The sequence below is a fragment of the Stegostoma tigrinum genome, chromosome 6, assembly GCF_030684315.1.
Source record: "Stegostoma tigrinum isolate sSteTig4 chromosome 6, sSteTig4.hap1, whole genome shotgun sequence".
In the NCBI taxonomy this organism is placed as follows: Eukaryota; Metazoa; Chordata; class Chondrichthyes; order Orectolobiformes; family Stegostomatidae; genus Stegostoma; species Stegostoma tigrinum.
In genome coordinates, this window is record NC_081359.1 from 94,282,367 (window position 1) to 94,309,077 (window position 26,711).

The following is a 26,711-nucleotide window of genomic DNA, read 5'->3' on the forward strand; positions in this document are numbered from 1 at the left end:
ATTTAGGCTTTTTTCAGCTCAAATCCTGCATACCCAGTTAACAGTTTCAGTGCCACAACAGCCTCGTGGGGCATTATCCGCTTCTACTCTTAAGAATGCACCCATGGATTCTAAACATTCCCTCCAAATTGTTTTAGGTACATTCAGGCAATTTTTAAACCACTTATGTTCACCCAGACACTCAAAATTATTTCAAAGTTAAGATCAAAGTTTTCTCTCCCACAAATGTTGCATGAAAGTAGCCTATTTCATGCGGGGTGGCTTAGTGGTTAGCGCTGCTGCCTCACAGCACCAGGGGCCTGGCTCTGATTTCACTCTTGGGCAACTGTACAAATTCCACACGGACATTCTCCCGGTGTCTGTGTGGGTTTCCTCTAGGTGCTCTGGTTTCATCCCACTGTCCAAAGACATGCAGGATAGCTGGACTGGCTGTGTTAAATTGCCCATAGTGTTCAGGGATGTGTAGATTAAGTGGGTTATAGGGGCATGTGTCTGGTTGGGATGCTATGACTTGGTGTGGACTTGTTGAGCTGAAGGGCCTGTTTCCACACTGTAGGGAATGTAAGTCATAATATTTAAGCTAACATGGTCATTTTTCCCAGGCATCTTTTGGCCTCCTTCAGTAGATGACATTCTCAGAAGAATCACAAAATTAGTTTCTTGACCATCAGCACTTTTTTTCTGCATCCATCTCAGTTCCTCATTGGATCCAACTGGACCCAAACACTTTATTGTTTACTTTACAAACATTTTACTTAGCTAAATTACCTGTTACTGGAAGGGAAAAAGGATGGCCAGCAAATCACAAAGCATTTTTGGTACTTTAACTGATTTGCCAACATACTATGGCCATATTTAAAGTCTGCCATTTGACTTGATTATCTGCTGACAATTAATTCACTCTTGCAAGCTATAATGTGCTTGCAATAGCAGAAAAAGCCGCTGTCAGAGAGTGTTCTTTAGCACCTTGTGTGCAGGTGCAGTGAGCTGAGATTGTTGCGCATGAGGAAAATGCTGTACGAACACAATTCTCTAATCCCTCCAAGTTTGATTTCCTCTCCCAAAGTCATTAATGATATTGGGTTAAAGCTCACGAGCACTGGTCACTGTACAAGAAATTGTTTATACATGATGAATGAAGATTGAAGTGACATTCATCCATGAAGGTCATTGCAGAAGCAGCATAATTATTTTCTCATCTAATACCCAAATGTAGATATTTACATCAGCAGTGACTAAACAAGAAACAGGAGCAAGTACTATGGCTGATTTTTTTTCTGCAAACAGAGGCTAACTGTGCTGCTCTGTGCCATCAGCTCAAAATTGGCCAACTCAGAACAGAAAATTTCAATACGGGACTTTTTCGGTCTATATGACTCAGTGTTACACCATCATTAGCCACCAGATCCATATAGCAATTCTTTAAGCAGCATTGCCAGCATGCCAAAATTGGAGCACTACTAAAACAGAAATCCATACCAATGTCAGGATTGAAGATTTCTTCCACAACAAGCTGAAAAAACTCTTTGGAAACACCTCCTTCATCCACACCTTGCTCGCCTTCAAACTCTACGTACAGCTGTTTCTTCAGATCTGCAGGATTTTCCATGGCAATCATTTCCAGCTATTAATAACAGTTTAATATTGATAGATTAGTATTCTGCTGATCTTTAACATTACCCATTCCAAAATACTTCAGATTTGTTAATTCATGCACATTGGAAACACAAGTTTGAGCTGGTCACTTACTGTTTATAAAATGCATTCTCATTTATCAGGTCCATCACTGAAGCAAGCCTCACGTTTGGTGCATAGATGTAAATTGGAGAAATTGAAGCCAGATTGGCAAAAAGAAAAGCATTTCAGGTTCTGTTAACAATTACAAGCCTAGTAAATGTAGAACTGGTGTAAGTGAAACTGTTTACTGAGAGTTTATTCAGACAGTACATTTGAAGATTTGTGTCAGTATAGCTGAATTTCTAATTGATTAAAGAGCTACTATCAACCACCTTATAAAATAGAATCCCTGCAGAAGCATCCAACCCTAACCCTATCTCCTACATTTCCCATGGTTAATTCACCTAACCCTACACATCCCTGGACTCTACAGGCAATTTAGCATGGTCAATCCACTTAACCTGCACATCTCCACACTGAGAAGAAACCGACACAGATAAGGGGAAAGTGTGCAAACTCCACAGAATCATCTGAGGTTAGAATAATCATCTCGGCTGCTGATCTACTACTGTTCTCAAGTGGGGGAAAGCAATTTAAACTGGGCTCAGAAGACAGACTGGAGGAATCTTGAGGTCTGATCGCATTTGAATGACTTAGAGAGGGACAGACAAATTACATTAGATTAGTCAATTTTTCCCTCTGCCTGGTTTGTGAAGCACATACATCAGTTGGTGTCTTGAAATCTTTAACCCAGATTTCATCATAGCTGTAAAGAGGGTAATTGCATCAGACGGTTTAGCATTCACCCATCAAGAACAAAGAAACTCGAGAACAGATGACATCTTGTCCAAAGTTAACACATTTATGTAATTTCTATATTTGGCAACTATGTCATTGATGAATGTTAACTGTATCAATTATCTAAAGGCCTACTGGAAATAGAATTACGCGTCAGCAAAAGAAAAAGGGCAAGCCAGAATTTGTGTGTTCCAGTAATTTAGAATCACAGAATCCCTAGTGTGGAAACAGGCGCTTCGGCCCAACAAGTCCACACTGACCACTGCAGCATCCCTCACTGACCCATAACGTCACTGTACAGATTGATTAGAAAATATTTTAAGTCATTAATTCTTTAGATTATGATATTCAGTCATTGTGATGAATTTGCAGCTGCTAAGTTCCTTTACTTAGAGGGTTATAATAGCATAAGCAGTGAACAGGTTTACATGTGGAGTGAGCCTGAAACTTAATGAAAGTCAATAGCTTTAAAGAATAATATTTACATTTAACATGTTTTGTGTGCTCTCAACGTCCCAAAAATTTCTGAATTATCAGTGGAGCACTTTGGAAGGGTAGTCACTTCAGAATTTAGAAAACACAACAACTAATTTGCAGTGTACACCCACAAACAACAGACAAAAGAATAAACGTTCACGAGGTTATGGGGGTGACTCCCCATTCTTGCTCAATAAAATGCTGTTGGATCTTTAACATCTACCTGAGAAAGCAGAATCTTGATTTAAATTCTTAGTCAAAAGACAACTGTGTGTTTTGGTTTTAGGATGGCAAGATGGCTCAATGGTTAGCACTGCAGCCTCACAGTGCCAGAGATCCAGATTCGATTCTAGCCTTGGGTGACTGTGTGGAGTTTGCACATTCTCCCCGTGTCTGTGGGGGTTTCATCCGGGTACTCCAGTTTCCTCCCACAATCCAAAGATGTGCAGACTAGGTGGATTGGCCATGCTGATTTGCCCATAGTGATCAGGGATATGTAGATTAGTTGCGTTGCATTAGCAACTCCAGGGGCTTAGCTGCAGGCAGTAAGAACCAGTGTGTTTCGAAACTCACGTCAAAGCCAGGTTCTCTTACCCCAAAGGAAAGTTACGAAATGGGTAAATTTTAAAATTTTTTTTTTAAAACAATGAGAGCTACCTTTTCTAGTAATCATGGCTCATTAGATGGCAGCCTCACCTCTGATTGACAAGGTGTGGGCTCATATTCTGCTCCAGGCCTTGAGCAGAAAGATCAAGGCAGATACTCCACTGCAGGAGTTGGAGTACTGTACTTTTGGGGGCACTACCTTACACTTGAAAGATTAAGCCAATCCATTCCCTTAAGTGGACTTTAAAACATCAGGTGACCGCTTTGAACACAAAAGGGGAGCAATCCCCGATACTTTGGTCAAAATTATTGTCGCAATATCACAAAACCATTATCTCATTATTACAGTGTTGTCTGTTAATGTGCACTATATACAAATTGCCTGCTGTATTTCCCACATACAACTTTGAGAGCTTCTTCAAAAATACAAGGACTGTGAAGAATTGCTTGAGAAATCTAGTTGTGAAAGTACTATACAATTGGAAGCCTTTCATTTTCAATTAGTTTAGTTTCACTTACTATGAGACCAAACCCATGACACTATTGAAAAATACAGTATGAGTGCTGCATTACTCAATGCAGTCCCAGTCTCTGTATTGTCTCATGCAGGAGTGCATCAGATATTTATCAGGCTGATTTCTGAGACAACAGGTCAGACTTAAGAAGCCTGTATCAGGATTATATTCAATGGAGTTAAGAATTGATGCAGTGGGAGCACCTCAGAAACTTGTAACATCCTAACAGGATTAGACAGGATAAACACACGAAGCATGTTCCCAATGAGAGGGGAGTCCAGAATCAGTGGTCACAATCCAAGGATACAGGGCTGGCCACTGAGATGCAGAGAAATTTCTTCAGAGAGGGGTTAAGTGTACGGAAGCCCGAGCCATAGAAAGCAGTTCAGGCCAAAACACAATGTTTTCAAGGAGGAGTTAAACACAGTGCTTACGGCTAAGGGATCAAAGGGTATAGGGAGAAACAGAAGCAGGGTACTGAGTTGGATGATCAACCACAATCATACTGAATAGCAGAATAGGCTTAAAGTGGTCTACTCCTGCTCTTGTTTTCTGTGCAGCATGAACACATGACTCCTGCACCCAAATATGCTGTTCTTTAATTTTCTCAGTTCTCCTTTCAATCCAAAGCAGATAATTAGCAGCTAATAAGGGTGGAAGGCTGCTAGAGAGCTCGTTCAATCCTAAAATACAACTCCATCTGTCATCTGTAATCACATTTTAAGGGATAGACCAAAAAAAATCCGCAAGAAGTTCATGAAATTTGACTGTAAGAAGCAATAGTAAGTAATACAACAGAAGACAAATGCCCAACTGTATGGAAATAGTTTTATCTAATTTAGGCAAACTGGAAATATTTCTCAGATGACAAATGTACAAATACATATACAAAAATATTAAACGGCCCATACTGCAACAACTTCAGGATTGAGTCAGATATAATAAAGGCATATCCAGATCAGCCAATCACGCAGCCCATCTCATTAACACTTGGGAACTTGGGCCATAAGTGGGTGAGCTGCTCCATAGACTCATGACTTTGTCAGTCTGTTGCATACCTTACAGGCAACATTCCACAATCCTCCATCACAATTCTTGAACATGTCCTGTACCATTGGCAGGGCAGGCCATGCCATCCATGCATAGTAGCACTTTCGTGTCACGAAAAGAGAATACACAGTGTGCTTAACATTTAACTCCCAACCCCATGACACCTAAAAACATCAAGCCAAATATTAGCGAAGAAACTTCCTTCAGACTTCACCCTCCCTCAACTGATGGATCAGTAGTATATGTTAAGTATCACTTGGAAGCAAGGACAAAGAATTTAATTTGAGTAGGGAACTTCAAGGTCCATCACCAGAAGTGGCTTAACAGCATTTCTGAAACAACATATGACAGACTGAGTCTGCAACAACTGGTGAGAGAAGTAAAATAAGGGAAAAAAAATCCCCATTCTTTCATCCTTGCCAATCTACTTGCCATACATGCAGCTATCTACAATGGTACTAGAAGTGATGGTGCAGAGTTTTTCCATGCCATACAGAGCAGCTCCAGTTCAAAGTAAGGCACCTATGAACTGCTTCTCTAGCCAGTGGCCATTGGCTTCAACTTTACTGTCTCTTTAATGCCACACTTTTATCAAAAGCTCCCAGGGATTGCGAGGGTACCACGCACACCATGGCAAGTATATCCTTTCTTTGGTACGGAGACCAAAACTGTACAGAATACTACAAAATGGTACCCCGGGACTCTATTATTGCAAGTCTCTTTACACCTGAAAATCAAATCCTCTAGCATTAAAAATAGTGTTATTTGCTTGCCCAATTTCTTACTGTAAATTAGCTTTCAACGATTCATGAACAAGGACATCCATTCACATTTGGACATGAACAACTGTCAATCTTCAACAACTTAAGAAACAGACTATATTTCTGTTTTTCTAAAGTAGATAATTTCTCAATTTTTGACTTTTTTTTTTAGAAAGAAAAGGACTTTCAAGGGATGTGGGCATCACTGGCTGGACCATCATTTATTGCCCATTCCTAACTGATCAGAGGCCAGTTCAGAGTTAATCATATTGCTGCGGGAGTAATGTGTGGGCCAGGCCAAGTAAGGATGGCAGTTTCCTTCCCTAAAAAAGGCATTAATGAACCAGATGGGTTATCCCAACAATACACATCAGACTCTCGAGTCCGGATTTCTACCGAATTCAAATTCCACCATCTGTCAAAGGTTTCAACCCAAGTCCCCAAATTATAACGTGGGTCTCCGCTAATTAATCTGGGTCTCTGGATTAACAGTTGTGAGATAATATACTAACCCATCACCTCACTTGCCCAATCATTAAGCCTACCTAAATCCCTTTGAAGACTCTTTGCATCCTCCTCACAACTGATCTTAACCATCTGATTCCATGTCAAAGTATAAATATTATATTTGATTCCAATTTCCAAATCATTGACATGGGTTGTTAATAACTGGGCCCAAGCTCCGATCGTACTCTGGCCATACCCGACAAACCGGAGAATGAATTATTTCATATTCTGTCCGTTAAACAATTCTTGGTCCATGTCAGTCCTGTATAGCTCTCCTTATCCCATGCGCTCTAATAACTACACATTTTGTAGATGTATCCTGAAAAAAACTCCAACAGGTTTGTCAACATTATTTCCTTTTCATTAATCCACCTGTACTATCAAGAATTCAGTTTCATATCCTTTATAAGGCATTCTAACATTTCCCTACTCCTGGTGTCAGGCTAAATGGAACAGTAATTTACATCTTCTTTCCTTCCTTTCTTAAACTCCGGGGTTACACTCTGCACACCATTTGCAGAATGATTGTGGAGCCTATAGAATTTTGAAATTTGACTCTTACAGTCACCTCTTTCAACAGTCTAGGATATAGACCATTAAGTTCAGATAATTTACCAACTTTTAGTCCGCATGATTTTTCCAGGATTACTCTTTTACAAGTAGTAATAGATTTCATTTCCTCACTCAAGCGAATTCCTTGGTTTTCATATTTCTTCCTCTATATTTGATTAAATTCTCTGCTATTTCCTTACTCTCCATTATAAGCTGCCTGGCCTCTTTCCAAAATGGGCCTTCATTTGTCTTTTTTTAAAATCAATGCACCAAAAGAAGCTTTTACTGTTCATTTTTGTGTATCTCAGTTTACTTTCATTTTCACCCCCTCAGACAGTTTCTTTATCCTTTTCTGAGATCTAAAATGTTTCTAATCCTCTTCATTCCATTTTGTCAACAAAGAAAGCAGTTTGCTCAAATGGTACAATTTTCACAACGCAAAGCATGTGGTTCCTCTGCCAATGGTGCAAAGTGGCTACAGAATAAAAGATTTACTGCAGTAACCAGCCTAGGCTTTATCCTCAGCATCTTTCAAAAGCAACCATCTGGATAGAAAAGAGCAACAAGCACAGGGGAACACCATCACTACCCAGGTTTCTCTCCAAGGTCATATGTCAGTCTGACACAAGACTTAAATCACTCTAGATAGTTCCACGTCTTTAGTAACATTGAATGCAACAGTTCGAGAACTGTTAAGTGGCTCACAATTAACTTCTAAAGGACAAGAAAAAAATCAGCTAGAAAAGTTTGCCATGCCAGTAACACGTGCATTTCATAAATAAACAAAAAGAATCACTAAAATAGTTAACCTGGGAACTCCACATTTGGAAAATGCAACCGAAAAGGACATTAACAGTACTCAAAAATTAGTTAGAAATGGGTCACTTAATTTCAGTCAAGGCATAAGATGCAATAAATTAATGGTCAACAGTTGAATCAATTATATACACTGATACCAACATTATAAACTTTGACCAGTATCTCCATTTGACACTATGACCATTTCCATTTGTCACACCGCCTGCCATCCAACCAACGGGACTCAGTTAATAGCTGTTTTATGCATGATGTGAGAAGAATGCGTCAAATTTCCACCTGTGTCTTGTGAGGTCACCATTCCAAGGCAATTAAAAAAGTGTTAAGTGAAGGAATGGTTGTATTGAAGTAGTTAATCCAAACGATGGCCCAATTCATTGAAATGTTTGTGATCAATCAGGCAACTCCAGCATTTTGGTATTAACAAATTGTGATCTTTAAAAATTCTTATTAGGATGAGGGTGTCACTGACAAGTGCGGCATACACTGGCTTTCTCAATTCTCTTGCAGCAAACTGTTGCTTAACTGGAGTCTGAATGATGTAGGTACATAAGTAGCTCACATCTTTCAGATTTTTTTCAAAAACTTCCAACACCAACAGGACTGGGTGAACGAAGAAGCATGAACATCAAGGTGGTGTCATGCATGCTCTGCCCTGATTGGGAGAACTAGTGGAGAGTATGCATATGCCAAAGGGCCTGCACATGCCAGGCATGCATCAGGGAACCCAAGTGTGAAAGAATGAGCATGCAGGTTAAGACCACATGCAAGCAATGGTACAAGACAGTAAGCCAATGCCAGGCATTAATTTACATTAATATTCTCATAAATGGATTAGAGGATTGCAAGTTCTTGAAGTTTCTACTAGTGTAGAAACGGAAACTGTAATGGCTATTGTTAATCATGAGTATTTTGTATATTTGGTCTCCATCAGAGCAAAGCAATTAAGAATGAAACCACACAGCACCTCACCACTGTTAATTAATTGTTCCAGAAGAGTTAAGTGCATGCACATAAAATAATCTGAATTGGATAAATTCAACCTAAACCAGAATTAGGGGATGCTCTATGGATCACATCCTACTGGATTTAAAACTCAGCAACTTTACATGTGAATGTACCTTGAGACTTTTGAAAGGCTTGATGCTATGGGTCACAGTTTCAAAGCCTGATCTTACCTAAATGAGCGGTTTCCCAAAAAAAAGTGGTACACTATAGTACCGTGTCAAAAGGCTTTAGTGGATGCATGTTGGCTTGAAACTGAAACAGGACTCAGCTTAAAAAAGGGGCATTCCTAACCTCTAATGGTAATGAGACCCAGATTTACATTCAATGTTACATGCACTGTTCAAAATTAACGTTACTAGCGATCTTAGCAAAAGTCAAACTAAAAGCATGAATGCATTTTTTCTAATTTCAAATCTACATTTAATGTTGGAATGCACTTTATTGTAAAGAACTCAGCACTTACAAAAAACACTCGAAGCTAGTTTTGATTTTAGTCAAATTAAATTGTAGACACGAGAATTGTAGAGCAGAACCAGGGAGAAAAACTTTTCACCTTCACTCTACTGGAAGATGTAGTTTGACATGAAGCACCCTTCAAAATATGGGAAATATGCTTTTCCTCTGAACTGAAAATTGCTTACTTTGTTAACTGTAGCAAAACACTATTTGTATTATTTTCTTCTATTAATCCACAAATTGCAGCATATTATGGTACACAAATCACAGTAAAAAAAAAATCAACTTACCCGAACAAGTGCATCATCAATGATGTGGTCACGTCTCACTTTAAGTCTAAGATAAGGGTTCAGCTGTTGCCCCTGTACGAGGCTGTACAGGACAGTGATTCGGCGTTCACTGTACATGCGTATCCTGTTGTCATAGTAAAGACCCAAGTTCTTGGTTACAGCATTCAGAATGAAGGGGCAAGTCATAAAGGAAAATTTATTTTCTGTCTCAACTTTGAAGAAAGTGTAGTCTTTATCCATTTCTAGTACATCATTTAGTGGTTCATTAATAAATTCTTCAAAAGAGACAAGTGGCTTTCGGCAATCGATTGTTTTCACTCCCAACTCTGTTTCGAGGGGATCCACCCGGGGTCCTTTTTTATTTCTCCGTTCTTCACCTAATAGTTCTTGCAAAGTAATTTCACTAGATTCTGCAACTGGCTCATCTTCCTCTTCCTCATTGTGCCCCGTGTCCACATCGCCTGCAATAATGTTTGCATAGTGCACTATTTTTAAGCATTTTGTAGCAGCAACAACCGCATCATCATCATTTACCAGATTTCGACTATTGAATTCATTACTTATGACCCTGTACGTAATGAGTTGCTGAAAGGTTTCCACCATTCGACGGATCTGGTCTGCAGTGTATTTTGACCATAGTCGAATTAATTTGGCTTGAGCTGGGAGGGGTAACTTGCTCATTGCTTTGCAAAACAGTGGAAGAGCCATTTCCAGATATTCGGGACTATGGAGGTTGCTGTTCTCCATGACTATAATGAATAAGTTTAGATAATTCGGATCCCTTGAATAAACATTATGATAAGTCAAATCACATTCCACGTTTGGTGACAAGTACACTAATGCATTAAGAAAAGCTGTTTCTATCTTCTCATTGGAAAGCAATTTATTATAGACCCGTCTGACTGCATCAACATCAATAGATATTTCATCAGGTCCTAATTTATGAACATTGTTGTCTCTTGTCTGTGAGCCCCCAAAAGAACTTCTGGATGAAGATGCCTCTGCATCATCCATGGACCCTGCAGAAGCAGCTTTTTCTTCCTCATCTTCATCTTTGTCCTCATCTTTTCCTTGAAGGGATTTCAGCTCTTCCTTAGTATGCTGTTTGGCCTTTCGGAAGCTCTGCACCAAAGCATCTGCACTAGAGAAAACTCTGCCAATCACACGTATCAATGGCGAATAATCTTCTCGTTCTCCACACAAATCCAGGATTTCATATACCTTTTCCTCAGTTAGATAGTTCACATCTATATTAGAAACACAATCAGCAACGGTTAAAATTCTTACAATTAAGACAGCAATCTAAAATAATTTCATTCCATACACTGTTTTAATCTTATATCTGCATTCTAATGGCAGCATCGCTGTATTAAGTAATATGCTTTACAGATAGCAACGTAGCACAGAATCAAGATAAATAGTACAATTATGACCAAACCCACAACCACTCCCATCTAGGGCAGGGCAGCAGATACATGGGAACATCACTGTGCAAGTTCCCCTCTAAGCCACTCACCATCCTGACTTGACAACGTATCGCCGTTCCCTCACTTGTCGCTGGGTCAAAATCCCGGAATTTCCTCCCTAAATGCATTATGGGGTCTACCTCCAGCACAGACAGCATCATTTCAAGGAGGCAGCTCACCACCACCCCAAGGGCAACTAGGGATGGGAAATAAACGTTGGCCTGCTAGCAACACCTGCCTCACACAAATGAATAAAAAACTTATTTTTCTGAATATTAATATATATATTTATCTGCTCTTGGTTATCAAACTGTTTCCAATAGTAAACATTAAAAACGCAATTATTTTAATAAATCTAGATGTACTACACAAAAAAACAATTACAGCAAAAACATTTCTGACATAGTCTGATTCACTAACAGATTATAATCTTCCTAACTGGCCAATTAGGCAATAACTAGGAGAAAAATACATCAAGCAAAATTTTCATTTCAGTGCAAAATCACTTAATTATATTGAACAAGTCGTCTTGCTTAAAAAGAAGTACCTGCAAAAAGTTAGGATAAGAGAGAAATTAAGCCGACACCAGAAATCCAAAATAGAAAATGCTGGAAGAACACGGTAGCTCCATCAGTATCTAAAGAAACAAGTCAGGTTAACATTTGAGAAACCTCAGTCAGCACTCTCAAACGGTTGATAACTGAAATGTTAACTTTCTTTCAGTGATAGATTTCTAGCATGTGTTCGATTTTTTGAAAAAGTATCATAAAGTGTGCCACCGGGACTCCAAGGTAGCAATTCAACATTAGTCTGAAAGCAGTGAATGAATCCAAGTTGGAACTACGAAAAGAAAATGGACACACAATGCCTTTCTTCATTCTAGTCCTTTTCATTCTGTCATCACTGTTTGCTTTGGTATTTGCCAAATTTTCTGCTGGTTCTTTCACTTCAAAAAATCTCACATTGGTAGAAGCAAGTTTCTGACAAAAACAACCAATGCTCACGCCAATAAAAATTTACAGGATTAGAATCAGGCTAACTGTTGGATGAAAGCTCCCGTAGGAACTACTTTAGCAACTTAATAATAGGAACCTTTAAAAAAGTAGAAAAATAGGCACCGGATTAGGCCATTCAAACCTTCAAGTCTGCTTTGTCATTCAATGTGATCATTCAACTCAGTACCCACCTCCTTTTTCTGTCTCCACAAGCTTTGATCCCTTTGGTCCTAAGAACAATACGCTGTGTTTTGGCCTCAACTGCTTTCTGTGACTGAACATTCCACAGAGTCACTCAATGAAGAAATCTCTTATTTCAGTCCCAAATGGCTTATTGTAATGTCACCTGGTTCTGGACTGCCCGGGCATCAGGAAGTGCCCTCTTGTGCTTACCTTGTGTAGTCTGGTTAGAATTTGATAGGTTACTACAAGATCCCCTTCATTCTTTTAAACTCCACTGAATATAGTACTAACTAAACCAGTCTCTTAAGGTGTCAGATCTGCCACCCACAAATCAGTCTGGTAAACCTCTGTTGCACTCACTCCATAGCCAGACCAACCTTCCTCAGATAATGACAATCAAAATGCACACAATACTCCAGGTGTGGTCTCAGTAAGGCCCTGCACAACTGCAGAAAGACATCCACGTTCCTGTACTCAAGCCTCCTTGCTATGAAGGCCAGAACAGTATGCACTTTCTTCACCACTTGCTGTACCTGCATACTTGCCTTCAGTGACTGGTGTACAAGATCTTCATACCTTTCCTTTTCCCAGTTAACGGCTAAACAATAACCTGACTTACAGGATAATAAAATGTGAGGCTGGATGAACACAGCAGGCCAAGCAGCATCTCAGGAAACGTCAGCTTTTGTGCTCCTGAGATGCTGCTTGGCCTGCTGTGTTCATCCAGCCTCACATTTTATTATCTTGGAATCTCCAGCATCTGCAGTTCCCATTATCTCTGATACTATTTTAACCTGACTTACAGTTTTTGTTACCAAAGGGGAAAGCTCACATTTATTCATGTTGTACTTCATCTGCCAAAATGTCAAAGTCACACTGTTATAGAGATAGTCTAAAAAGAGTTCTACTCTATTATGCATGCACATTATGTTGACACCAACCTATCATCTTATTTTTGGCAAAAAGAATTACAAAGAAGTACAAAATAAAAAATCAATTTTCAGGAGGCTGTCACACTGAAAAGTCTACTTGTTCTGTATGTAGCACATTTTTAAATGCAGGCCCAAAATCCTAGATTGATGGATAGCTGCAGCGTGCATTTATCATGAAGACAGTACAACTAACACATTGAAACCAACAAAGCCAACTGCATCATAGTGTCTATGAAGGAGATGCAACAGAATAAGTTTCCACATGGTCAGTTAATGCACTTTAAACATGAGAAAATTGTATCAAAGCTGTAATAGGAAATGAAACCTGTACAGATTTTCAATGTTTTATTCAAAATAATTACCAGAGTAACAGTAGCTAAATTAGAAAAAGATCATATGAATATCACATGATAGGTGTTTAAAGGCTACTAAGTGTCAACTGGACAGGTTAGCTCACACAAAATCATAGCTTTTTTTAAAAATTGGAAATGGGAGAGCACTCAATATTGTAGAACTATTCACTGATACAGCTGGGAAATGTCTTGGTTCTCCTGTAGCCAATCTGCTTTCAATGCAATGAAACTGAAGTAGTTTCTAATTTAACTCACGCATGCCCTTTCCACGGGTGCATTTGTGAGCACGATTTTGGAACAAATTTAATGCAATAATGGCTAGTTTAACCTGAAGAGAGACATCGTCTCTTCCAAAATGTATTAAGCCATTTATTGAGATTAAGTCACTTTTACTTCATGATATCTAAAGAAAAAGAGAAACACTTACTAACAAAATACGTTAGCAAATTTGTCTCAAAGTCATTAGCTAAGAAATCGTGTTCAAATACAAAGACAATTTTAGTAATATTGAGCATTGTTCTTTAAAACAGCATTTCAGAAAAGTCTTTTGGCGTACACACTGACATCTCAATGTGTGTTATTAAAAGAATCCTGCACTAGATGGCATTATGGTGGTGATATAATTATTTCACAGCTCACATCATCGAATGCCATGAAGCTACTTCCCCTTCCTTCTGCTCCAAACCAAGCATAACTTTAAATGTAAATTCTACACAGGGAAGAAACATTGCCTAAGCAAGCCATCAATAGTTTGTGCATAACTTAAATGGTCAACAGCATTTAAATGAATTGCATTCAAAAGGTTATGTTCCGAATTCCAAGGCTAATAGCCAAAGAACTTTGCCATAAATTAATGGGCAACTATACGGAACATCCAAATACTGAGGTGCATTTTGCATTATGAAAATAGGGACAGAGAAAAACAGGAGATAACTGTTCTCATTACCTCCACCCTTGACACAAATGATACGGTCAGTTTACTTTCAGTAAAGGAATTAGACTGTCTCAGGCCCACAGTCCCTTGTGAACAACTAGGAACATAACTTGCAGTTGGAAAATGGATTTAACACAGGAAAACAACCCCAGATTTATCAAACAACATGAACAGATTTTGACACCAAGCCACATCTGGAGCTATTAGTACAAATAGCCAAAAACAGTCAAAAAGGTGAGTTCGCTGAAACTTCTTGAAGAAAGTATGAGAGGAAGAGAGGAGGGACAGTAAGATAGAGACAAAGAGATTAAGAGAGAGTTTCAGACCTCAGCACCTGATGCTATGGCCACCAACTACAGCATGATTAATATATGCAGCTTTGTAGATGATGGCAAATACAGTTTGACAGGATTACTGTATGTTTTTTCGTATTTTCTAATCAACTTGATCAGAGATGACTTTACACAACTCTGGAGCAGGTGGGACTTGAACGCAGGCTTCCTGGCTCAGAGGTAGGAACAGTGCCATTGTGGCTCAAGGCCTTATCATAACATCTATTTGATCATTCCAATAACATTCATTCAACTTAGCTGTTCCCAAATTTGCTCAAGTCTTACGCTTGGGAAGATTGCCAATACTCTCATTCACTGTAAACAGCTGTAAGGCAGGTCAGCCTTCATAGTCAAGATGCGCAGCAAAGGCTTTAACCAGTCATCCTAAATGCTTTGCAGATATTAATATATCGTGGTTGTGTTAAGTTTCTGGCTTCAATTTATTACAGCTTTCAAGTCTAAAACTTCTTTTCAGAGCCATACAAGGTTAAGCTTATTAAATTAAGTTCTAGGTATATTTGATAGTTAAGACAATTCTGAGAATTGTCTGTTATAGATATGTTCTAATTAACCCACTCAGATGTTATTGCACACACATTAAACCCATGCCCGACACTGCCATTGCACCACAAAGGCCCTTCATCTTAACGTTGTCATACACTTCCTAAACTCACCATTTGTTTTGTCACCATTTATGCTAAGTTTAAGACACTGTTACGCTGAACTATAATTTTGAAATCACACAAATAAATCATTTCTTTCCATCTCCAACCTATTATGACAGTGAAGTTAAACACATATTTTGCATCAGTTTTTACAGTGGAAGATACTTCAAACATCTTATTAATACTAAAAGGTAGGATTTAAATACCTGCATCATCACTAGAGAGATAGTATTAGAGAAATTAATGGGGCTGAAGCCAGGTGAGACCCCTGGCCTGAAAAGCTTGATTTTCTAGATTCTTGTAAGTTGTAGTTAGAGATAGTGGATGCATTGTTTTCCAAAATTTTCCAAAAATATTGTGATTCTGAGAAGGGACTGTAGGATTTGAAAGCCAGCAATGTGCCACTCCTATTCAAAACAAAACGGGAAGGGAAGCACCATGCGGGTAACTTTAGGCCATGACTATATAGCCTAACATTTACTGCTGAAAAAAATGTTAGAACCACTTAAGTAATAGCAGAACGTTTAGAAAATCAATCTAGCAACTTCAACCTGATTTCATGAAAGGGAAACCATGTTTAACTAATTTGTTAGATTTCTTGAGGAAGCGTCAACCAGATGGATAGACAGGAGAAAGATGTGCTGTATATCGATTTCCAGAAGGCATTCAAGCAAGGTAACTCAAAAGGTTAAGTCATAAGATTTGAACCAAAATTTGGGTGCAGTATATAGGAATGGACGGAGACTTGGTTCTTGGGTAGGGATAAGGTGTTCTTTTCAGGTTGACAACAAATAACTAGCAGGGGCCCATAGGGATCAGTGCTGCAGTTGTAACTGTTCACAATATTAGCAATGACCCGGTGGAAGGAAGCAAATGTACTGCTGCCAAATTTGCAGATGACAAAATTAGGCATAAAAAGGTAAGTTGCAAGATGAATACAAATAGTTTACAGACATATTATTAATTAACAGGTTAAATAAGTGGACAAACAAAGTTCGCAAATGGAGTAAAATATGGGAAAATATGAAGTTGTTCATTTTGGAAATGAGAACAAAAGAACATTGTATTATTTAAATGGAGAATAAAATGCAGATATAGTTGCAACACAAAGGGACTTGGGGGTACTGGAGCATAAAACTGGGACACAGGTGTAGCAGATAATCAGGGAGGCTAATGGAATATTGGTCCTTTTTTCAAGTATTGGACTGTAACAGTACAGAACTCAAGGCAACTATACAAGAAGCTGGTGAGACCACATCTGGAGTATTGAGAGCAGTTTTGGTCCTCTTATTGAAGGAAAGATATTTCATTGGAGACAGTTCATTAGGATGAGCTCTGATATGGAAGGATTGTCTTATGAGCGGAAGACAAACAGCTTGGGGATGAATGGGAGGCAATCACATTGAAATATACAAGATTCATAAGGGGCTTGACGGGATAAATGTTGAGGCAGTATTTCCCCTCATGAGAGAACCTAGAACCAGACGGCAAAGTCTCAGGATAAAAGAGCACTAATCTAAAACTGAGATGAGGAGGAATATCTTTTCTCAAAGGGTTGAGTGTCTTCAGAACTTCTTGCCAGAGAGCTGTGGGGACAGAGTCTTTGTGCATATTTAAGGCTGATGCATAGATGCATTCTTGATCAGCACAGGAATCAAGGGATACAGGGAATGTAGGAAGGTGAAGGGGAGGAACTGTCTGGCCAGCCAATGTTAGTATTCATGCTTCTCGAGCCTCCTTTCATCCATTCTCACCCAGCTTAAATCAGCATTATCTTCTGTTCTCTTGCTGCTCTGTTTAACTCGCCTCCTCTTAATACGTCTTTACTATTTGCTTCAACAATCTTCTATACCACGAAGTGCACATTCTCAATCAATCATTTATAGACATTTATATTATACTTTCCACTTAACAGCTCAATGGCTGTCTTATAGCAATGGCCTCTAGTTTTGCTCTTCCCCACAAAGAGAAACTTGTGTGTCTGCCTTGTAAATCTTTAGAATTGTGAAGATCTTTATATGGTCACAATGCTCTGTCATAAATGGTCATTTATATGTATCTAAAACTCACCTTTAAAATCTTCTCTTTGGGACTGCATCTCTCGCTTATTCATTTTTGTTTCTGAACAACAGATAATGCTGTGGGAGCTCTTCGTGCTGTTTTCCACATAGGCAGTGCTGGTTCCTTTCTTGGAAGGATGAGGATCACAGAGTTTTGCATTAATCTTAAAAAGCTCAAGGGCCTTTAAGGCCGCTGCATTGTTATCCATACGAAGGAAACTTGGACAGGAAGCACAAAACTCATTCGTGCAGGCCTCATTTCCACAGCCCTCAGTTAACTGGTGGTAGTAGCGTTCTATTAGATGCTTTGCAGCTGCTCGCTTCCTGTGGCAAACATTCAAAACAGTAGGCAAAGGGATTAGTACAGCCTTCAAATATCAAGCTCTGTGCTGCAGGAGCACGGCAATGTTTCATTTAAATGACCTGTACAATAATACATTGTTGAGAGTTAGCATTCAACCCCAACTCTTCCCCACAACACGTGCTACCTGCAGAATATTTCTAAGAAAAAATAAGGTTCTTAGTAGATAGGAAAACTGAAGAGAAATACAAAGAACTGTAAGGAAGCTACTGCTCCCTAGAGTTGACAAGAATTGATTTAGTATCCCCTTAAAGTATAATTGCAATTACTTCACAATACTTCTGTAGAATTTAATTCAAGTGTACAATGACAGTTGTGTACAATAACAGTTTGTTCCATTAGGGACTTGTTACGAAGCGTAACATTTTAAGTTAGAAGTGTGATAATTTGTCCTAGTTTACGCACTTTCCCAATTTGATATGAGCACGAGCTTCTTAAATGAAACATTGCACAGACACACAGAAATCCCACCAGGCTTTCTAGGCAATTACAGGTTTCAGGAAAAGATTTCCTAAATCATGCACTGGAGATTATAAATTTTTACTAGGTATAAGCGAAGCATTCCTTTTAAAGCAGTTCTAAGGTCAGATGGTTGAAGTTATTTCTTAAGGGTTAAACGTAGCATTTTGTTCTCCGATCCTCAAAATTTCACTTGCACTCAATGGCACACAACACCACCATGCATCTAAAGCAGCTACAAAAATTTTCATTGCAGAACCTAAAAATGCCAAATCTCAAACAAAAACACTCTTTTTAGATAAAGCAACATTTAAATCTTTGAACAGCTCAGTTTTGAAAGTTCCAAGGAGAATGAAAGTACAGAAGGTAGTATGCATTTTAAAAAAGGCAAAAGGTGATCCACTACCCAAATGCAGAGAATGCGTAAACATCATTTATTCATACTTTTTCACAAATAGATGAGGCCTTACTGTAATAAACAAAGTAATGACAAGTGCCTATTCAATTCACTTTTAACTTTTCAAACAGAAAAAAATACAATTTTAATTTTGACCAACTGACTTCAAACCTACACAGAAATCAGTATTGTGTTATTGGAAATTTCTTTACACTGTTGCATAGCTTATTTCTCTTTCATTACCTCCCAGTTATATTTTTAAAAAGAGGTTCCTTTAAAACTTGCTGTTCCTGTGGTGATATTTTAGCAGGCACAATCCTTGCAGAACATGCTTTCTTCAAAAGAAAATTCAATTGTCCATGGTACATAAAAAGTAGTTTCAAGTCCTAAATTTCCTTTATGCTTACCCTTGATTAATTCCTGGAAATAAAGTCGAGAAATTTCAAATACTTTCAGCACATCCAACAATTTTCTATTATTTCCTTTGCACCCCTAGCTGTAAAGTACATTTTAATAAGACCGATCAACTCTAATGCAAACAGGTGGCACACTGAACACTCCAAAACATTCAGATTCCTATTCAATTAACAGCACTTTCACACAAGACCACCAGATACATTCGGGTCCATACTCATGAACTGCTCAATGTAGCATTCAATTATATTAACGTAAATTGTAGTAAAGGCAAAGTCACCATAGTCTTACCAGAGCATTGGGCTGTTCTCTCAATAGGGGCGAGAAGGGAAAAACTGGCAGCAGAAGCAGGTGGTGACCAGGCCTTAGGCAAAGGTAAGAGGTCAAGGCGGCAGCAAAGCCTTCATGGTAACCTCAGCCAGTGCAGGAACTGCAAACCCACACCGTTGGCAACACAACACTGCAAACCAGTGTCCCTGCCAACTAAGCTAACTGATTTCTCTCCCCACCCCCACCCTGCAACAGGCACACATTTGCGCGCATGCACACAGAGAAAGAGAAGCTGACTACCCATATATGAAGTAGCCCTATTACAAATTTTATTACTGGTGATCACTTACCTGTGCATTTAACAACTCAAACGCTAACATCAGCAAAAAGTTAAAGTAGACTGGTCACTGATTTTGGAATTGGTCTGATGATACCTTAGTTACTCAGATTACCATTTCAATTACAGCAGTGAGGAGGGATGATGTACCTGAATGTTCATCAAATCAGGCCTTATGGGTAGAAGTTTAAAAAAATACAAGTGGCAAAAACTCCATTGGGTATGTACTACAGACTCAAACCAAAGGCAAAGACAGACGATCAGATGTGTAATCAAATCTCGGAAGTGTAAGAATAAGCAGTAACAGTCTGGAACTTTATCTACCCAAATATTAACTAGGGTAGCTTTAGCATGCAAAGCAGGGAGCTACAAAATTTAAACGGCAACCAGGAGAATTTTCTAGCTAGGACATTGAAAGATGAACAGGAGGGGGCAGCTTCTGGCACTTCTTAATACTTGAAATTAGACCAGGCAGATGGAAGGCATAGCAGTATGGGAGCAATTTGGGGATCACATTCATTGCAGTTAAATTCAGGATAATTACGGAAAAGGAAAAAGATGGAGCAAGAACAGAATTTCTAAACTGGGGAATGACTAATTTTACAAACATTTGATTTGAAAAGCAGACTGAGCGCAGTTACTTGCAAATATCTGTGACAGAGCCATGGAGGGAAAACCAGATTACAGGCCATATTTATTCTCACACAGACAAAGGATGGGACTAAGAGCGGAGAACCGCAGATGTCAAGGGCCAAAAGGATCACGATTAAGGAAAAAAAGAGCAGCTTGTGGCAGATACTGAGGGCTTGACAATGTAGTCCCTTGAGGGGTATAAAAACAGACAACAAAACTTAAAAGGGAAATTAGCAAAGCAAAGCAAAGCCTAAGAAAATATTGACTGATAAAATAAGGAAAACTTAAAAGTTCTTTAAAAATTTATGAAGAATAACAGAACTAGTGAAAGATTTCGGTCCATTACAAACCATAGACGTAATCTGCATGGAGACTTGGAATATGAGAGCACAATACTCAAAGAATACTCTGCTTTTGTCACCACAGTAAAAAAAAGTCACAGAAATAATCATCAGGGTGGAGGGCTGTGAACAGTCAGACAAGAGGAGGTACTAGTAGCTTACAACCAGATAAATCTATGAGCTGGATGAGACATCACAAACTGCTGAGAGAAGGAATGAGATATCAGGGGTCCCGGCGGTAATTTTGAGATCCTGGCAGTAATTTTGAGATCCTCTCAATGACAGGCTGGGTACCTCAGGAATGGAGGATTGCTAATGTTGTTCGATTACAGGATAAAAAAGGGAGGATGGAATAAACCAGGAAATTACAGATCAGTCAGTCTTAGCTCAGAAGTAATCAAAGAATTCTAATAAACACATGTGCTTTTGGAGGCACTTGCATTAATCAGACACAGTCAGAATGGATTTAAGGGAAGATTACATATGACTAATTTGATCAAACTAGGAGGGTGACGTTAATAAATCCGATATGGTGTGCATGGACTTTAGCAAAGCCTTCGATAAAGGTAACTCATAGCAGCCTGCTCATGAAAATAAGAGCCGATAGGAACCAAGGCAAGGTAGCACTTCAATAGGTCAGTTATCAGGGAGCATAGATTTAAGTAGTAGAATACTAAGACAGCAGTTGTGATTTTTCAAATCAGAAGGTAGCAGCAGTATGGAACTCAAAGGGTGTTTGAGTCAGAAACTTCTGTAACATTTCAGCAAATTTTAGATATTCACTTGCATTGTCATATCCTTCAAGGCTACGGGTCAAACAAATCTTTGTTGATCAGCAAGACTGGATTGCTGGAATGGCCTCCTTCTGTGTTATACATGTTCGTGAATCTATGAAATTCTCCAAATCAAAAAGGAAGAGGCAGAAAACAAATCTACAGGCCAACTAGCTTGATGTCCATTACAGGGAACATGTTAGAATCGATCATTAAGGAAACTGTAATTAGAGAGAGAAAAATTGCCTGCATGGGAAATCATGTTAAAATCAATTCACTGGAGTTCTTTGAAGGAACAACATGCACTGTGAATGATAGGGTGCCAGACATATTTGCATACTTGGATTCCTAGAGGTTATTTGACAAAATGCCACATAAAAGATTATTATGCAATGTAGGATTGCACGGTGCAAGGAGCAACATTAACACAAAAATGGCTGGCAAATAAGAATGCATAAACAAATCTTCTGATTGACAAGAAGTGATGAGGTGTCCTGCAGTGATCTGTGTTTGCTTCAGCCTTTCACAATTTACATCTATGACTCAAGCGAATTGAGCTAAAGCTGCAGGTGGCACAAAGATAGGTAGGAAAATGTGATGGTGACAGTGACGAATAAAGTTACATGAAGTGAGTGGTCATAAAACTGATAGATGGAGTAATGTGTGTGAAAATGTTAACTCAAGCCTGAAAGAGACGCAGATATCCAGAGGTTTTGCAGTTGTATTGAACCCAGGTAAGAATTAAAAACAGTATTACTTAAAATGGAGAAAAGCTGTGGAATCCACAGGGCAGAAAGATCTAGGTGTTCTAGAACATGAATCAACACAGATACTGCAAGTAATTAAGGAAAAGTGCATGCCAGTGTTTATTTTGAGAACAATTCAACCTAAAGTATGCTATGCAGTTATATTATAGGGCATTGGAACGACCAAACTCCTCATGTTCTGTACAGTTTTGAAGTCCTTGTTTAAGGAAGGATGAAAATGCTACGGAAGCGATCCAGGAGATAAAGTACTACATTGATACCCAAAATGATTTTTTTTTGCATGATAACAAATTGAATAAATTGAGTTTCTCTCTACTGGAGTTTAGAAGAGAAAGAAGGATGACTTGACTGAAATTTATGAGATTCTGAACAGTCTTGATGAAGTGAATGAGGAAAAGGGCATTTCCCCTGTAGATCAGGAGGCAGGGGCACTGCTGAAAATGGAGTAGGCCTTTCGGTACTGCAATGGATGAGGGTTGAGAGACATCAGAACATTGCTTCAAAAAAAAAAGCAGTGGAAGCCAAGTTACTGAATATTTTTAACGCAGAGGTGGATACAGTCAAGTAAATCTTTTCTTAATGGAGGAAGTAGTGAAACCCAGTATTACTTAACTGCTTCTGATACAACTATATATTTTTCAATTAAGATTAAAACTGGATCCAATACTCCAGATGTGGTCTCACCAAGCCCCTGTACAGTTGAGTAAAATGTCCCGACTTTTACATTACATTTCCCGGTAATAAACACCAACGTTACACTTGCCTTCCCAATATTGTTAACATGGAGCAGAGTGAGTTATGATTCACGCACCAGAACAACCAGATCTCTCTCTAATACTGGGTTTCACTATTCCCTCCATTTAAGTGATATAATGCTTTATTATTTCTCCTGTAAAAAGTCGATAAGTTTGATATTTTTTCCACATTACATGCTATCTGCCAAATTTCTGCCCGCTCACTTAACAAATCTGTATTCCTTTGAAGCCTCTCCATGTCATCTTGCCAACTTATTTCATTGTGTCAAGTACCACCACACATTTGGTTCGCACAAATTTTAATAAAGTTTGCTAACAGGTGAAACCTCAGTGATCACCACAGTATCCCACTAGTTACAGCTTGCCAACACAAAGAAGAGTCAATTTATTACTCCTCTCCGCTTCCTTTAAGCTATTCAGCATTTTGCCTTTTTGTCAGAATTTTTTCCTCTCACTTATCTTTCTCTTCTCCCTATTTAAGGCAAAAACTATTCAGGCCCCATGCCTTGTCATCTTGAACATGATCCTAACATGGGTTCGACAACTGCAAAACATTTGGACATCTGGTGAATTTATTCTGCTTGAATGTACAAATCTAAACATTGAGATCCTCGCAGTCAGGGAGACAATGGTTAGCAGCAATGTCACTGGATTAGTAACCCAGGTTTCCAGGACAGTGTCCTTGGGACATGGGTTCAAATCTCACCACAATAGCTGGTAGAATTTAAATTCACTTTATTAACAATAAAGTCTGGAATGGAAGATAATCATCAGTAACAGTGCCAAAAATCTATCATTTGCTACAAAAACACATCTAATTCACTTATGTACTTTAGGAAAACACCATGCTCTCCTTATCTACTCTGGCTGACATGATCAGACCCACATTTTGGGTGACTCCTAAATTATCCACCAAGTCACTCTATAGGTTTGAGCACTACAACACAGCTGTACCAAAAACTCAAATGAAAAGTCAAAAGCAATAAAACTGCTCCGACTACCTGATGTTGATTTCGGCACTAGAAATGGTGCCACATACAGCCATGCTAGCAAAGTCCTCCTCACTAATACCTGGGGAACTGTGCCAAAGTAGTCCAACAGACTAGTCAAACACCAGATCAATAATTCCAAACCCAGAATATGGCTTCCAGCTTTAGTCAGGGTAATGTTCTACTTCCAACCAGCTTCAGTTACTTCAATGTCATTCCTTCCATAATAGGTTCAGAAGTGGGGATGTTCTTCGATGTTTGCAAAACATTCAGTACTATCTGCAACTCAAATACTGAATGAGTCCTTGCCTTCAAAATATAAGCAACATTCAGGCTTTGGCTGATAAGTATCAGGTAAGATTCGTATTACGCAAGTAATGAGTAAATGATCACTTCAGTAAAAGAAAATCCAAACATCTTAGCGTGACATTTAGTTGTTATAGCAACTGATTCCTCACCATCAACATCCTGGATGAATATCATTTGACCAAAAACTGAATAGGAGTAGGGATATAAACACTGCAGCTACTTCAGGTCAGAGCCTGGGAATTCTGCAGTGAGCAACTCATCTAACTTCTCAAAGCCTGTCCACCATCTACTACGTACAAATGTGCGAGGGAATACTCTTCACTTATCTGGATCTGCAGAGGTCTGACTCCATTAGAAGAGGCAGACAAAGCAGTCTGCTTAATCAGCACCCTACGCAGCACCTTCAAAATTCACTCTTCCATCATCAATGCACAGTGACAGCAGCATGTGCCAAATACAAGACGCAATGCAGCAACTTTTCAAGACTCCTTTGACAGCAGCCTCTAAGCCTGCACCTAACACCTAGAAGTACAGGGTCAGCACCCACGTGGGAACACCACCACCTGCTGGATCATCTGTAAACGACACACCAACACAGCTTGAAAATTTTGCCATTCTCACTTTCACAGGATCAAAATCTTGGAAACATCTCCCCAAAATCACAATGTTTGAGCCTACACCAGATAGGATTCCACCAGACAGGTTCAAGAGGAAATCACACCACCACTTTGTCAAGAACAGAGAAATGCGGGTCTACCCAGCAACAACCCCACAAAATGAAACAATTCTACTATTTTTGCAACTACTTGATTCAATCGGATTACTTGCACAACGTCAGCGGGCTTAAGGAGTAAAGATAATGGTCATAAGCTGAACCCATGGAGGCAATCTCGAGTTCTTTCACTTTGAAAATAAACTTGTCCAATAATGCACTCACTGGTGATAGGAAACATAATTAGCCATTGTGGTGAGTCATGAAACGTCAATGAATCATCGTATCAAGAAATGATTTGCGGTATCAGAGAAAGCTCTAAAATCATGCTGTAGTGCCATTAATTTGCTGCATTAGCAGGTTTCCTGTGCCCTGTTAAACACCCCAAAGAGATATCTTACTGTACATTACCATTTCCAATGTTCTCATCAGAAATGAAGTATTCACCTGTTCACCAAAAATGACAAACATTCCCAACAAAAGCAGCATCTGTCTTAGAGTCATGGAATCAGACAGCATGGAAACAAATCCTTCAGTCAAATTCATCCCTGCCAACCAGGTTTCCCCAAAGTAAAGGGTTCTGAAGAAGGGTCTCTGGGCCCGAAACGTTAACTGTTTTCTCCCTCACAGGTGCTGCCAGACCTGCTGAGCTTTTCCAGCATCTTTGTTTTTGTTCCCAAATTAAACTTGCCCCATTTGCTTGACATTTGGCTCATTCTGCTCCAAATTTCCTATTTAGGTACCTGTCGAAGTGTCTTTTAAACGTTGTAACCGTACCTGCAACAACCACTTCCTCTGGCAGTTCATTCCATACATGAACCACCCTGTGGGGGAAAAAGTTGCCCTTCTGAACCCTTTTAAATCTTTCCCCTCTAACCTTAAAACTATGACTTCAAGTTTTGAATTCCCCTACCGATGGGAAAAGACCTTTGCTATTCACCTTAGCAATGCCCCTCATGATTTTCATCGGCCATTCTACAACTTCCTACATTCCACGTAAAGCCAATCCAGCCTCTCCTTATAACTCAAACCCTCTAGGCCCAAGCTAACATCTTTGTAAATCCTTTCTGTACCCTTTCCAAAAATTTAATAATATCCTTCCTATAGCAGGGTGATCAGAACAGTATGCAGTTGTCCAAAAATAGCCTCTTACTAATATCTTGTACAGCCACAGCATGATGTGGCAATTCCTAAATGCAGTGGTCTAACCAATGAGGACAAGTGTGCTAAATGCCTTCGTCACCACCTCGTCTGCCTGCAATGCCACTTTCCAGGTACTATGTACTTAAGCCCTGGGGCCTCTGCGTTTGACAACACTCCCCTGGACCCTACCATTGACTGTCTAAGTCCTGCCCTGGTATGTCTTACCAAGTCAATAACAACCCACAAATGAGAAACAATAGTGTACTTGGCACCTGGGGAATGCTGGTTACAGGCCTGCAGTCTGAAAATATTCTTTCACCACCACTCTCCTGTCAAGCCAATTTTATATCCAATTGGTTAGATCTCCCTAAATCCCATGAGAGCTAACTTTGCTAACTGGTCTACTATACCAAAGCCTTGCAAAAAGCCGAACCACAGAATACTGTCAACTGTGATTGACAGAAGATATGCAAAATTTATTACAACTCAGGAAATACATCTCATTACTGTCTGTCACTATGATGACACCAATGTTTCTGAACTAAAATAAAACCTATTTCAATATGACCCAGATGGAGCATTTGCCAAAGACTGGATTTTTTTTCAATCGAAATACTG

At 39.1% G+C, this 26,711-nt stretch overlaps 1 protein-coding gene across 3 annotated transcripts in view; it reads right to left on the bottom strand.

Annotated features, from left to right (window-relative positions):
- Positions 1–26,711, bottom strand: part of ube3a (ubiquitin protein ligase E3A) — a 56,183-nt gene that overhangs the window by 11,136 nt on the left and 18,336 nt on the right. For all 3 annotated transcript variants that reach the window (XM_048532608.2, XM_048532610.2, XM_048532609.2), the window contains 3 exons: positions 17,444–17,757; positions 9,514–10,760; positions 1,480–1,624 (listed from right to left, as the gene is read on the bottom strand). In XM_048532608.2, the coding sequence (XP_048388565.1) occupies positions 1,480–1,624; positions 9,514–10,760; positions 17,444–17,757 (1,706 nt within the window). The remainder of the gene's footprint in view (positions 1–1,479; positions 1,625–9,513; positions 10,761–17,443; positions 17,758–26,711) is intronic.